Source organism: Heterocephalus glaber, unplaced genomic scaffold (genome assembly GCF_053883595.1).
Source record: "Heterocephalus glaber isolate CG9 unplaced genomic scaffold, H.glaber_assembly_v1.0 deba00001479, whole genome shotgun sequence".
Taxonomy (NCBI): Eukaryota; Metazoa; Chordata; class Mammalia; order Rodentia; family Bathyergidae; genus Heterocephalus; species Heterocephalus glaber.
In genome coordinates this window covers 9,840,600-9,856,079 of record NW_028258316.1, presented here as the reverse complement: position 1 = coordinate 9,856,079, position 15,480 = coordinate 9,840,600, and the positions used below count along the sequence as shown (strand labels likewise).

Sequence of the window (15,480 nt, the reverse complement as noted above, 5' to 3'; positions counted from 1 at the left end):
AAACTCTTGGACTCAGCTGATCCTCCTGCCTCAGCCTCCCAAGTAGCTGAGACTATAGGCATGTGCCACTGCATCCAGCTGTTCTTTTTGTTTGTTTGTTTGTTTTGAGACTGAGTCTCACTATACATACCATAGTACAGTCTGCCCTTGAACTCATAGCAATCCTCCTGCCTCACCTTGCCAAGTGCTGGTTTACAGGCATATGCCGCCATGCCTAGCTTCTATGTCTTAATTTGAGTGGTGGTTTCATGGATTTATACTTACACATAAATTTATAAAACTGCATGTTTGAGATTGATTTAGGCACTCTGATGTATTTTATTTCAGTGAAATTAAATTAGAATCAGGTATGATGATGTACATTTATAATCCCTGCTACTTGGGAGGCTAAAGCAGGGGGATTGCAAGTTGAAAGCCAGTCAGGGCAATTTAGCAAGATGTTGTCTGAAAATGAAGAGACCTCTGGATATAGCCCAGGGCTTCTTGTGGCCAATTCCCAGTATCAGCAGACAAATAAAAATAAGCTGGATATGGTGGTGTATGCCTATGAACCAACCCACCATTTGGGGAAGCTGAGGTCAGACTGGAATGTATAGTGAGACCTTGTCTCAAAAACACCAAATATAATAGTTTGTGGTTTTTTTGGTAGTGGGGATTATACTCAGTATTTTGTGCTTGCAAAGCAGGCAGTGGAACCACTGATCTAAATCCCTGGCAATAGTAGTTCTTTTTAAAGTTAAGAAAAAAGGAAAAGTTAGTGCTTTAGTGAACATTGTTGTATATTTTTACCTCCTCTGTTGGGCTTACTTTATTAGGATTTGTTTCCAGAAAAGTCTGGTTAAAGGATGTGATTCTATAGCTCATCACATTACTAGCATGTTGCTATTCAGAAAGGTTAAACAATGTACCTGACACAGACTTAGTTTGCTTTTTGGGTTGTTTTTTTTCGAGACAGGGTCTGGCTGTGCAGTTAAGGCTGGCCTTGAACTAACTCACTGTGTAGCCAAGGCAGGCCTCATACTTGGAGTGATCCTCATCCCTCAGCCTTCCTAGTGCTGGGATTATAGGCATGTACCACCATGCCCTACGCAGACTTAGTTTTGATTTTCTTTTTTTTCTTTTTTTTTTTTTTGGTGAGTACTGGAGATGGAATCAGGGCATTTACTGAACTACATCCCCAGCCTGTTTTAATTTTTTATTTTGAGACAGGATCTCAGTAAATCTCTAAGTTGCCCAGGCTGGGATCAAACCTTTTTTCCTCTTGTCTCAGGCTCCCAGAGTGCTGGAATTACAGGCGCACACCAACATTCCCAGCCAGTTTTGATTTTTTAGTACTTGAATATTTATAAACTTTCTTGTATCCATAAATAAGCAGTTTTTAATGTCTTTTTTTTTTTGGTACTGGGGATCGAACTTGGGTCCTTGTGCTTGCACAGCAGGCGGCGAAACCACTGAGCTAGATCTCCAGCCCAATAAGCAGTTTTTAAATGTAGCAAATTTTAAATTTAATTCATAGAGTGCATCCATGGGCAATAGTTGTTAGAACCTATAAGTTGATACTTTTCATTGAACTTAATTTTTTTTTTTAGTACTGAGGATCGAACTCAGAACCTTATGCTTTCCAGGCGGGCACAGTGCCACTGAGCTAAATCCCCGGCCCTCATTGAACTTAATTTAATATGAAGGATTGGCCTTTTTTGTACTTTTTAGCTTTGTCTATCTTTTCTCATTCACATAGTATTGTTATAAAAGATTGTCGTAATTGAGAGTGACCCTGTGGGACTATAATCAGCTCATATTCCCATGTTTCAATATAGTATGTGTATTATATTATTACTAATATTATTTTTCTTGTTTCCTTTTTTTCAGTGCTGAAGCATCCCCTGCTGAATGTTGCCAGCATGCCAAGATTTTGGAAGATACACAGTTTGTCGATGGATATAAGCAATTGGGATTTCAGGAGACTGCTTATGGCGAATTCTTGAGTCGATTAAGGGAAAATCCTCGTCTTATTGCCTCCTCTTTGGTTGCTGGCGAGAAACTTAATCAGGAGAACACACAAAGTGTTATTTACACAGTTTTTACCTCCCTGTATGGCAACTGTATTATGCAGGAAGATGAAAGCTACCTCCTTCAGGTTTTGCGATACTTGATTGAATTTGAACTTAAAGAAAGCGACAACCCCAGGCGACTTTTGAGGAGAGGAACTTGTGCCTTCAGTATCTTATTTAAACTTTTTTCTGAAGGACTATTTTCTGCCAAACTTTTCCTCACAGCTACTTTACATGAGCCAATAATGCAATTGCTTGTTGAAGATGAAGATCACCTAGAAACAGATCCAAACAAGCTAATCGAGAGATTCTCCCCATCTCAGCAGGAAAAACTCTTTGGGGAGAAAGGCTCAGATAGATTCAGGCAAAAGGTTCAGGAGATGGTGGATTCCAATGAGGCCAAACTGGTGGCTCTCGTGAACAAATTTATTGGTTATCTCAAACAGAACACATACTGCTTTCCACATAGTCTGAGATGGATTGTGTCACAGATGTACAAAACCCTGTCCTGTGTGGACAGACTGGACATAGGGGAGGTCAGAGCGATGTGTACCGATCTCCTGCTGGCTTGCTTTATTTGTCCTGCAGTTGTCAATCCAGAACAGTACGGAATAATTTCTGATGCTCCCATTAATGAGGTGGCACGATTTAATCTGATGCAGGTATGCTTTTGCTATTATTACTTTAAAATCTGTTGATTTGGGTAGGAGGCATGGAAACAAAAAATAAGACAATGTTCATAATGTTCTTACCATACATTTTCCTCAAACTATGCTGAAATAAAAGCAATCATGTTAGGATTTTGAAATACTGTAGTTATAAAACATTTTGTGTTTTTAAATGGAGTCCTCATACTTAAATGTGTAGCTGATTCAATTTTCTTTTTTCTTTATTTTTTTGGGTACCGGGGATCGAACTTGGGTCCTTGCGCTTGCGAAGCAGGCGGCGGAACCACTGAGCTAAATCCCCGGCCCAGCTGATTCAATTTTGTAGAATGAGTTCACCATCCCTTTCCCCTTTTTTTGAATTCACTATGTAGCCCAGATTTCTTTGAACTCATGGCACTCCTCCTGTCTCAGCCTCCCAAGTGCTGATATTGCAGGGGTGTGCCATGATGCTCAGTGACCATTCCTTTTCTCTAATTTAAAAATACAGAACGATTGAAAGCTGAGTGTCCTTTACACCTCATTTGGTATAGTAAAGCTGAGCTGACCTAATATGAGGCCAATTATAATTAGTATTCCTTTTAGTGCTAGTAAATATTTAGGTTTTGTTGTAGAAATGTTAATGTGTTTGACCATAGGGCTCTACACTACAGTACAAGCCATGATACAGTACTGGATGTGATACACATATGCAGTATACACATACGCCTTTCTAAAATCTATAAGTTCTGAAATCTCAAACACTTGTAGACCTAAGAGTTTCATAAAGAGGCTATTTTGATCTATATTACTACTTTCTCATCTCAACTACTGAAGTCATGACATTATTTCTGCTGAGAATATTTTGATCGTGTTTTTTTTTTGGTACTGGGGATCAAACTTGGGACCTTGGCGCTTGTGAGGCAGGCGCCAGAACCACTGAGGTAAATCCCCGGCTTTTTTTGATCATATTTTAATCTGTGTTTGTTTGTTGGTGGTGGGAATTGAACCCAGGCACACATAATAAGCAAGTGTTTTACTACTGAGCTTCACTCCCAGCCTTTTATCATATCTGCCAGAAATACTGTGATGAAGAGATCAGGTTTATTCAGATAGACCATCTTTAGATTTATATTTTAGGTGATAAACCTTTTTTTTCATGATTAGTTGTGTCATCTTGGGGTATTCAGCAATTCACTGTATAGAAATCCCTGAAACAAAATTTTTAATTTTTTGGCATCTGTGAATCACATTCATAGTTTTATTTTCATCATTTCAGTACAGATTGAATTTCGTATTTCCAAAATGAGTGGAAAGAGAGTTCCTTTCAGATGCTAAAAAGGTGATGCTATAGTGATGTTTACTTTCAGCATGTTGTCCTTAAAGAGATTGGATTAACAATTACTTTTGGCAGTAAAAAACTTGCTCTGTGAATTAGCATTTACTTTACTGAACAGCTTATGTTCTGTGGGAATTGTTTGGTTTTAAATTTAGGAAAAGAATATTCTATTTTAAGTGCTTTGTGGACCCAGAAGGAAAAACTACTTCATAATAACTTGAAGTAATTTAATGAATAATCTTTATAAATTAATTAAAAAATTTCCAAACACTTTAATTTAGCATATCAGAAACAAATGTATTATATTTTAAATTTTCTAATGTTGATATCTTTGTGTTAAAGAGAAATTACAGTGGAGGGTGGGGATTTAGCTCAGTGGTGCTGCTCCTGCTTTGAAAATGCAAGGTCCTGAGTTTGATCCCCAGTACCGGGGTGGGGGAAAACAGAGAAATTACAGTAGAATTTTCTGCTTCCCCTCATAACTCTTAATCTGATGTGACATTATACACATTTTATTGGGGAGACACTATTTTGAATGCCTAATCAGGTTGGTGTAAATATTATGAAATAGATTTTTAGATGAGAACAGAAATGCTTTCATAGAGCAGAAGTTGTGTCTATAGCTTGTGTCTGCCACTGTTTTGCATTGTAGGTTGGCCGCCTGTTGCAGCAGTTAGCAATGACTGGCTCTGAAGAGGGAGATCCCCGAACAAAAAGCAGCCTTGGAAAATTTGACAAAGTAAGAATGAGTACTGTGCTGTGTGAAGTACTATACATAGAACATTCTATGTAGCAAGACCCTGTCTCAAAACAAAGAAGCAAACAAAACAAAATTGCCACTAAATTACATCTGTGGTTATATCAACCAGCAATAACTTGTATAATTTTTAGTCTTTCATAAATTAACATTTATGACATTGTTTAGTTTACTTAAAAATTTTATCAGATTTTAAGTAGGCTGTATAGTACATTCAACCTGGTAACCTGGTTTAAAATTAAAGATTATACAGTGAAATTTGCCTTTCATTTTTCATTTCTAGTTTTTACATCCTCCAAAAGGTTCTGGAAGTTACTAGGCTTTTGTGCATCCTTCTAGAGGTCTATATTTATATAAGCAAATTCCTACATATGTTCTCCCACTCACCATTTCCCTCCCTTTTTCAGAAATGGTAGGCATAATGTGTATAATGTTCTGTTACGTTTGTTTTGCTTGCCAGAATATTTTGAGACTATTCTGTATCAATACATAATTTCATTTCTTTAAGTGTTGGATTTTAAATAGTTTTCAAGACTTTAAACTTTTTTGGTGTTTGTCCACCTTACTCAGAAATTTTATTCTAGTATTTTAAAGGTGAAGTATTTCACTTTAATCTTTTTTTAATTTAACAGAGCTGTGTTGCTGCTTTCCTCGATGTTGTGATTGGGGGCCGTGCAGTGGAGACGCCTCCAATGTCCTCTGTTAATCTTTTGGAAGGGTTGAGCAGAACTGTAGTTTATATAACCTACAGTCAGCTTCTTACTCTGGTAAATAGAATTTTCTCAAAATTATTTTAGCTAAGAATGAGCAGAGTAATAGATAAGTACTGTCAGAAATATGTACTATGCTTGAAAAATTGATTTCACTGGCTAATGTCCTTTGCTTTTGCCAGGTGAATTTTATGAAGAGTGTAATGTCTGGAGATCAACTGAGAGAAGATAGAATGGCTCTTGACAATTTATTGGCAAACCTGCCCCAGGCTAGGCCAGGAAAAAGCAGCAGTTTGGAAATGACTCCCTACAATACTCCTCAGCTGTCTCCAGCAACCACCCCAGCAAATAAGAAGAATCGATTACCTATTGGTAATGAGGATTTCTCATAAGGCTTTTCTTCAGTACTTCTTCATTAGCCCTTGTTTGTGTTTTATATAGTTTTAAATATTGTGGAAATGTCTTTCTCTTCATGTTTACTGATGGTATTTTAAATTTTAAAAGCCATACCAAATGAGTTAAGGTTTATCTGTAGGCTTTACTTTTATCTAGACTTAATTTTCATAATTTATTGAAATCATGTCACCTGAAATAAACTTTGGATTTTAGTGTCTTTAAAAAAATATATTATTGGTTGTAAGTAGTCATTTTTTTTTTTTTTCTGGTACTGGGGATCAAACTCAGGACCTTGTGCTTGCGAGGCAGGCAGGCACCACTGAGGTAAATCCCTGACCCTAATTCTTAAAATTAGGTATCACACTCCTTTCTACAAAGTTTCAAGTAATGTAATAAGTAATTCTTTGTCTATGTGTATTTGTGGCACTGGTGACAAACATCCAAGGCTAGTGATGGCAAACTTTTTAGAGCTTTCAGTGATACAAACAGCCAGTTGAAGGATGTGTGCCATAGGTTCACCATCACTGTCAGGCAGATGGTCTACTACTGAGCTCTACAGTAAGTCCCTGACCTGTGAACCTTCGAGTTGCAAACTTTCACAGAGGCACTGTGTAAGACTCACTGTCGGCTTACAAAGAAATCCAGCTTAACAAACAGTTCTCCTAGAATGGAACTTGTTCATAAGTCAGGGACTTACTACTGTATTCCCAGCCTTAAATAACGTTCTTGTAAGTTTCTGTTAATTAAGTGGGAGATAATAGTTGCCATTTTCCTTTATTGCTTTTATTACTAATCAGTCTTTTATCAGCTGAGCTAAGATATTTTACTGTTATTATAAAATAAAGCATTTCATTTTATCTTGTTATTTAAGAATTAGATTTAAGCTTTATTCACCTTGTAAGTATTTGTTGTTTGTTTATATACACAAAAAGTTAAAACATGATACGTGGGCTGGGGATTTAGCTCAGTGGCACAGCGCCTGCCTCACAAACATAAGGTCCTGAGTTCAATCCCTGGTACCAGAAAAAACAAAAAAAAAAAAAAACATGCTAGACATTGGGTAAGCACTTCACAAAAGTCATTTAATTTAATCCATGCAATCATCCTGTGAGGGTGACATACTCACTGTCCTGCACATGAGGCACTGTGTTAGACCCTGGAACACTAAGACTTTTAGGACACAGTTACTCTCAAGTTATCTGCTGGTAGGAGAGTGGGGAGAACAAGCAACCAGTGCCCTTCATAGTACTAAGTGTTCTGATGGGGATAAGCATGAGGGATGTGGAAAGCCTAACTCCAGGTGGCAGTGGTATCAGAATGGTATACAGGTGGCCTTGTACACTGGCCTGGGGTGAATGGAAGCGAAACAGAGTAAACCCCAGGGGAAAAACAGTTAGGCCAGGGAGCAGGAGTGCTTTAGTGGCTGCTTCATGATAATGAAGAACTTAGCAACACTTAGTGAGGATGAGTAGTCATGATAATGTATGCATTTTGAAGAATGAGATTTCATTTTTAAATGTCCATGACCTGATTTGTTAAGAAGTTTCTTAAAATTAATCGACCTTACATTTTACATAATGTGGTGTTATATCACCAATAAGAATATGATAGCACATTCTTCAAATCTTTTGCTTTCTTTATCATCTCAAAATGTCAGTTTCATAATTCAAAATGGAAAAAAAAATGATGTTTTACACTTAGCAATTTTTAATATTATGAGTTATTTATATTCTGTTGACGTGAAGAAATAAATGATTTTTGGTAAATAGATTGTCTCCATTGTTCATTTCCTCACATTAGCTTTTTCATTCCCTGTCATCCAAAAGTATCATTAAATATGGATCTTATGGAAAATAGATTTCAAATGTTTGCCTAGTATAACCTTGTATAGTTATGTCACGTGGTCATTGCATTTTTTTCATATTTTAAAAAGTGTGTATCCATTGTTCAAAGGGTTGATTTTCTTTCTATTTAATGCATTCGCAACTCAGGACAACAGTTAGCAGCCATCACTGCCTGGGATTCCTCAGCCACCAATCTTACTGCTCATATAACACTAGTAGCCCCATTTGGTGGGTAATAGGCTGTTCTTCCTCTTCTTATGTAACCTTTATTTAAGAAGTGATTTATACAAGTGTATTCCATGTGCATGTTGCTTTTGCTTTATGTAAGTTTGCTACATGAAATTTGATCACTTGCATTTTTACATATTATAAAGTTTTGTTTTGTTTTGGTACCGGGGATCGAACTCATATCCTTGTGCTTACGAGGCAGGTGGTGGAACCGCTGAGCTAAATCCCCGGTCCTACATGTTATAAAGTTTAAGATTAGTAGACCTACTCGTGAAGTGGAATTCATAATTCAGTAGAAGATATTGAGGGCCACCAAAGAAAGATGTGAATGGACCTATTTTAGACTTTAGAAGTTCGTGGCTGCTACTGTTTTTAGACTAAAAGTAAGGAACAGATCTATAGCATTATAAATTGAAGGTAATTGTTTATATTTCTACCACTTTAAGGAGGCAGACTTTCAAAGTTAAATCGAAAGAACTTATTACTATAGGGTGTATTCCTTTTTGTTGTGCTTTTGATTATTTTATATAGAAAGCGAATTTTAGTATTTGATTATATTGAATTTTGTTGGTTTTTGAGAAAAGATGAAACTTATTATTAGAAGACCAAAACTTTTAGAAACATTGTCACAAGCAATAGAAATCCTTCAGTGTCTGAAGGTTCTTAAAAAAGATATATAGAGCGGATTATTTTATTTTATTGATTGATTTTTTGTTTTTGTTTTTGTTTTTTGGTACTGGGGATCGAACTCGGATCCTTGCGCTTGCGCAGCAGGCGGCAAAACCACTGAGCTAAATCCCCGGCAGTTTTTGTTTTTTGAGAGACAGGGTCTTGCTGTGTAGTTCACACTGGCCTTGAACTCGCTATATAATAAGTCCAGGCTGGCCTTGAACTGCCGCAGTCTTCCTGCTTTAGCTTCCTGAGTGCTAGGAAGGGTGGTTCATTTTAGAAACAAGTACTACTTGTTTAGTTACAGGTAGAAGGAAAACAGCAAAATAATTGAATTATTTATTAATTTAAAATGTTTCCATAAAGCAGAAAGGACCTCATAGCCAAGCAAAAGAAAATGTACATCTTTGAAAAGAGGTTAATACCTTTTACGGGGGGTAAAAATGTGTTTTCAAAAACTGACTCTAGTTTTGTCAACAGGTGTCTGATTAAAATATATTGCTTTATATGGTTATCAGGTTTCCACATGGAAGTTTCTAACGCTTGTAAGTTGTTATTAGTATGGGAAACTTTCATAATTTTTTTATTAGTACATGTTTGTAGTTCATAGCAATTACATTCATTGTGGTAGTGTGGGAAACTTGTGACAGTTAAAGTGTTTCATAGGGAAAAAATAGTTATCTTAAAAAGATAAGAAACGAGATAATGCTTTTCTTGCTACCCCAAGGTCTTAAATTGATTGGAATATGTTTGCTGCACTACAGATGTGGTCACATATAGCTCTCTCTGTCTGGTGGATGTGAATCTTTATTTCTGATTATCAGTTTTGAAGGAGTTACCGGAGGTGGTTTGGGGTGGGGTCTAGTTTTTAGTTTTGCTTTGTTTTTTTCTTGTCCATATTTTCACATTTTTCTTTGTGCATGTGCAATGTTCCAACACTAATAGAAAATGCGTTTTTTTATTCAATGTGCCATTTTTTCATTTTGACTTTATCTGAATTACCTTTATTTTTTTTTAAAGCAACTCGGAGCAGAAGCCGCACTAATATGCTAATGGACCTGCATATGGACCATGAAGGATCATCTCAAGAAACCATCCAGGAGGTACAACCAGAAGAGGTGTTGGTCATTTCCTTAGGGACAAGTCCCCAGCTTACTCCTGGAATGATGTCAGAAAATGAGGTATGAATGTATTGCTACATTTAACTTATAGCCATAATGTTAAAAAGCAGGTTGTTGTCTTCCAACTAATGGTTACTTGATTTTATAAGTCACTACTTACGTCTTAGTTTGTTCATACTGCTCTAAAAAAATAATAGCGGTTGAGTGGTTTATAAATAATAGAAATTTATTTCTTGTAGTCCTGGAGGCTAGGACAAACAAGATCAAGGTAGTTTCAGTGTCTTGTGAGGTCTGATTTGTGGTTTATAGATGGCTGTGTCTCACTCTGCTCTCACATGGTGCAGAGGGCAGATGAGGTCTCTTGGGCCTAAGGGCACTCACTAATCCCATTAATGAGTGATCGAATCATCTACCTAGAGGCCTCACCTCCAAATACTATCACCTCAGAGGTTAGAATTTCACCATGTGAATTTTGGGAGAACTCAGACATTTAGATTATAGCAATGCATTTAGTGCATCTTCCTTATTATCTTCTATGGACCTACCATGACATGCCATCAAATGCTAAGCTCCTTGGGAATATGTAGTTGAGGAGGCCCTGCACTTTTTATACATCTATAGCACTAAAGTTGGCAAACAGGCCACAGTAAGAGGGATTTTCTTATTAATAGAAGAGACAAGAAGCTATGAAATTGTGATTTGGAGATTGAAGAGTCTTTTTCAGTGATCCATAGGAAATGTTTTATGTTCTTTTTCTTTCTGGTGGTTTATTAGCATTGTAAAGCTTTCTACTTTACAGAGCTAAAAATTGTTTGTTAGTCCTGGGGATTGAAACCAGAGCCTTTGCACTGAGTTACATCCCTTAGCCCTCTTTTACTTTTTGAGACAGGGTCTCACTAAGTTACCTAGCTGGTCTTAAACTTTCAATCATCCTGCCCCCTTCTCCCAAAGTGTTGGGATTATAGGTGGGTGTTACTATGCCTGGTTTAAAAATTTTTTAGTTGAAAAAAAATTCTTTAGCTGGTCAGGGAGAAAATTCAAAAGAAAACTAAAAGAGTAAAAAAAAATTTTTTAAAGAAATGGGCTTGATTATATGAGAATCAGTTTTAAGTTGTCTGTATACAAAATCATAGCATAGAGGCAAATGGAAAGAAGTAGAAATCTTGACTCTGAAGAAAGAAGGGCCTTCTTACAGATTGTCTCTTCCTGAAAAAGATATAGCATCTTTACTCCATAGTGAATGGTTATTTTTAGTCTTTTTTCTTGTTTGGATTCCTTTTTTTTTTTGGTACTGGGGATTGAACTCGGGACCTTGCGCTTGCAAGGCAAGTGCTGGAACCACTGAGCGAAATCCTTGGCAAGGGGAAATATTATAACTCTCAAGCTAAATCCTAAGAAAGAAGAATCTGGGGAAGGACACTTGAGGAGCACAGGGCTTTCACATATTCCAGGAACTTGGGAAGCTGTACACATTGGGAAAGAACTTTGAAGGCCTACAGATAAGTGAAGGCTAAGGCACAGGTGCAGATTAGCTGGCTAAGTGTTGAGGAAGTGTTCTAACACAGCCAGGGTGCAAGGACTTGGAAGGTGTGGGGTGGTTTTGTTTTGGATTCCAGGTGTTAAACCTGCCAAATCACTTTGCTGACTGCTAAGCTAACAGAACAGACTTCAGTGGCCATACATGATATAACAGAGAAAAGACACCAAAGCCTTCTAATCCTAGAATCTCAACCCCTGCTCACTCAATGTCTGATTGTTTAATCTCTGACACTGGTAGGTTGATGGAAAGGCATAGCTTGTGTTATTTAACTGATGTTCTTTAGTTCCCTTGATTTTAAAAGCTTGCTAGCTCTTGTAAATGGGTTTTTAGTTTTAAATATTTGTTTAATATTAAGAAGAACTTAAATATGCATTTGCTATCATTAATTTTCCTATCAGTAGTCTTTCATTTGTGATAAACCAAAATTGGCATTGTATTTTTCAGGTCCTAAACATGCAACTTGTGGATGGAGGACAAGGAGATGTCCCTGTTGATGAAAACAAACTCCACGGTAAACCTGATAAAACCTTGCGCTTTTCCCTCTGCAGTGATAATCTGGAAGGCATTTCTGAAGGTGAAGGGTTACTTCATTCCAGGAGTTGTGTGATTCAAGTAATATTTTGTTTTGTGTTCTTTAAAGGAGCCTTATAAATTATAATTATACCATCTGTGCCTCTCACTGAGGAGGGTAATGAAATTTTCCTCTAATGAGTTTGAACAGTTTTCTCTAAAGATTGTTTCCTTAAGATTTTAAGAGGCTATTTGGTTATATAAAATGAAGAACTTAAATAGAATAATAGCAAGCTTTTTCTCAGTATTAATATATACAAAAGCTTATAGAGCTCCTTTAGAAGGATATAATGCATGTACAAATGGGAAAAAATGAACTTACTAGTATTTCACGAGGTTGTGTACTTCTAATGATCCGTGTTTTGTTTTGTTTTTTATGTTCACACCTTTATGAAACAAGATACAATGGAAATAGGAATTTTAAAAAATCATAAGCCAAGATTGTGGATTGAGAATGTCTCATTCTACATTCTTGGACAATTTTTAAATTTAAAAAAATTTTTTTATTTTTATTTTTTATTTTTTATTGAACTTGTGCTTGCGAGGCAGGCGAGGAACCACTGAGCTAAATCCCCAGCCCTTGGACAAGTACTGTTTTTGGTACCGGGAATTGAACTCAGGACGTTGCGCTTGTAAGGCAGGCAATGTCACTGCTAAGCTAAATCCTCAGCCCTTTGGACAATTTTTTTAGTTTTTAATTTTTTGGGGTTTTTGGTACCGGGGATCAAACTTGAGTCCTTGCGCTTGTGCAGCAGGCGGTGAAACCACTGAGCTAAATCCCCGGCCCTGGACAATTTTTTTAAATGAAAAAAAATTTAGATTTACTAATTTGGTTTTTTTTTGCAGTACTAGGGCTTGAACTCAGGACCTTGGGCTTGCAAGGCAGCCTTGGTGCCATGGAGCTAAATCCCCAGCCCAAGTTTACTAACATATAAAAGTAAAGATAAATGTAATTACTTCTTTTCTCTAACTTTTCAAAAAAAAAAATCACATAAACACAGTAAGTCCCCAACTTAAGAATGAGTTCATTTCTGAGAGAATGTTCATAAGTTGGATTTGTTCATAAGTCAGATTACACCTTTGACACAGTATACAATGTAGAGCATAAAAAAAAAAAAACCAAACACACACACATAAATACTGTAAATAAACTGTTTTACCAGTAGGCACATGAGGTACTTCCGTGATTTGTTTGCGTCTGTGAATGTTCATGATGCGACGTTCACTCATATTTGTGAAAGTTCACAACTTGAATGTTTGTGAGTTGAGAACTTACTGAATATATGTTCATTCTAGAAAATGTAGAAAAGAAATAGAAACATCTATAATCTTACCATTCTGTTACTAACATTTTTAATAGCAGTTAACATTTTGGCTTATGTATACCAAAATTATGTTTATGATGTTTTACAACTTTTTAAAATAATACGGTAATATATATATAATATATAATAACCCTTTCCCTTTGTAGGGACCTTTATACTCATAAATAACATGGTAAAACCGTGTGCTTTTTCTCTTTAACTTCAAATGGACAATGTAATAAGTTTCAGCATTCTTCTATGAGACATAGGTAAGCCACTTCTATGTTAATGCGTTAGAAGACAGAGATGGTAAGCCTTTTAGAAAACAAATGCCCAAACTGCAACCTAAGACCCACTTATTTATCACACAGTGCCCACACTTCAGTTAAATCTGAATACTGAGGTTTTAGTTTAGAAATAAACAACTCATACATTAACATCTTTTTTCTTAGAAGAGAAACACAATAACAGAGCTTTCAATGATACAAATAGCTTTTTATTAAAAGGTAAAAGTTTGCATTTGACATGCTCTTACACAGTTAATGTGATCTTTGTTGATGTATGCATGCTGATAATTTGTCAAACCTTGGCTGGGTTGACTTGGCTCGCGTGCCGACAGAGAGAGCTCTGTGTACCTGTTGGGGCACTGTTATTATTGGAGGTTCTGCAACAGGCAAATTTAGATTAGTTTTGGATTTATTTTTTAAAATAGTCATAGGGCTGGGGATTTAGCTCAGTGGTTCCACTGCCTGCCTCACAAGCACAGGGTCCTGAGTTTGATCCCCGGTACCAGGGGAAAAAAAAAAAGTCATAGGAGCACAATTCCTGGCTCAATGAACATATATATTTTCAAGGTATAAATGTTGTATTAAAAGAACTTTAATCTTTACTCTCTTATCAAGACATAAAAATTGCATGGTGGCTAATGAATGTTTTAAAAAGGTTCCTCACAGGGTAAACATTTCTCTAGGTCCTTCAAATCGCTCCAATTCAGTGTCTTCTCTAGACTTGGAGGGAGAGTCTGTATCAGAACTTGGAGCAGGACCTTCTGGAAGTAATGGAGTTGAAGCACTACAGCTCTTAGAACATGAGCAAGGTAAAGTTGAACACAGTTATACAACTAGAAAAAAATTTACCTGATTGCAAGATAAGCAATATGTTTGCATGTAAGTTGGCTGTTGTGTTAGTTTCTTTCTTGTCACTGGGACAAAATACCTGACACTTGCAGTTTAAAGAAGAGGTTTATTTTGGCTCACAGTTTCAGAGGATTTGGTCCATGGTTGGTTGCCTTGAAGGTAGAAACAGCAGGACAGAGAGCATGGATGAGAAATGCTACTCATCCAGTGGGAGCCAGGATGCAGAGGGAGATGAGAAGAGCCAAGGATAAGAATACACCCTTCCAGGTCGTACCCACCTCCCGCCAGGCCATTCAGCTATGAACTCATCAGTGGATTAATCTGAGTATAGCACCCTTTGATTTAATCACTTTACAGAAGCCCAGCCTCTGAATGTATGAGACTTTTGGGGGACATTTTAGATATAAATCATAACAGCTGTGTTCAGTAAGAGAGCAAATTTAACCTGATTATATAATGACCATTAAATTTGTATTTATTCATAGTTTCTTCAGTTTTTAAAAATGTGCTTGCTTCATCTGGCTGTGGTGACACACGCCTATAATCCTAGCACGAGAGGCTGAGGCAGGAGGATTACCACAAGTTCAAGACCAGCCTGGACTAAATAGTGAGAACTGTCTGAACAAAAAAACAAGGGCTGGGGATTTACCTCAGTGGTGCTGCACCTGCCTTGCAAAGGCAGGGTCTTGAGTTTGATCCCCAGTACTGGAAAAAAAACCCAAAATCAAAACAAAAAAAATGTTTACTTGATAAGTGAATTGTCTTGGTTTAAATTATATTCGATAATACATAATAATATGAATTACTTTAAATTCTGTACAATTTGTATCAATTCTGTAATATTTATGGGATATGATAAATACTTAGGGCTTAAGGAAAAGAATGATACACAAAAGATTAAAAGTATACAAATGTTTTGGCCATCCTGACTGAGAGATATGTAGTTGAAAGTGTAGAGAATGGCTTACTGGAAGAATTTTCTCACCCGAACACCTGTAGCATTGCATAGGCAGAGGTGGAGATGACTCATTGTAAGTGAAGGACCAGTATAGTGGTAGCAGATAAAAGAGGTGAGAAAACCTCAGCACTTACTCAGTCTCAGGTAGGGAAATAGGGCAGGATAAGGGGAGAGGGAAGTCTGCTTTAATAATAAGCCAGAGGGGCCGGGGAT

General features: G+C 36.8%; 1 protein-coding gene across 17 annotated transcripts in view; it reads left to right on the top strand.

The window, feature by feature from the left end:
• Gapvd1 (GTPase activating protein and VPS9 domains 1) overlaps nucleotides 1-15,480 on the top strand; it is a 90,262-nt gene that overhangs the window by 38,246 nt on the left and 36,536 nt on the right. For 3 of the 17 annotated variants that reach the window (XM_087183212.1, XM_021262066.2, XM_087183209.1), the window contains 8 exons: nucleotides 1,870-2,713; nucleotides 4,687-4,773; nucleotides 5,424-5,558; nucleotides 5,684-5,873; nucleotides 7,889-7,969; nucleotides 9,659-9,819; nucleotides 11,744-11,873; nucleotides 14,144-14,269. In XM_087183212.1, coding sequence (XP_087039338.1) covers nucleotides 1,870-2,713; nucleotides 4,687-4,773; nucleotides 5,424-5,558; nucleotides 5,684-5,873; nucleotides 7,889-7,969; nucleotides 9,659-9,819; nucleotides 11,744-11,873; nucleotides 14,144-14,269 — 1,754 coding nt within the window. The remainder of the gene's footprint in view (nucleotides 1-1,869; nucleotides 2,714-4,686; nucleotides 4,774-5,423; nucleotides 5,559-5,683; nucleotides 5,874-7,888; nucleotides 7,970-9,658; nucleotides 9,820-11,743; nucleotides 11,874-14,143; nucleotides 14,270-15,480) is intronic. The other 14 variants (XM_021262070.2, XM_087183216.1, XM_021262072.2 and 11 more) reach the window with 7 other exon arrangements.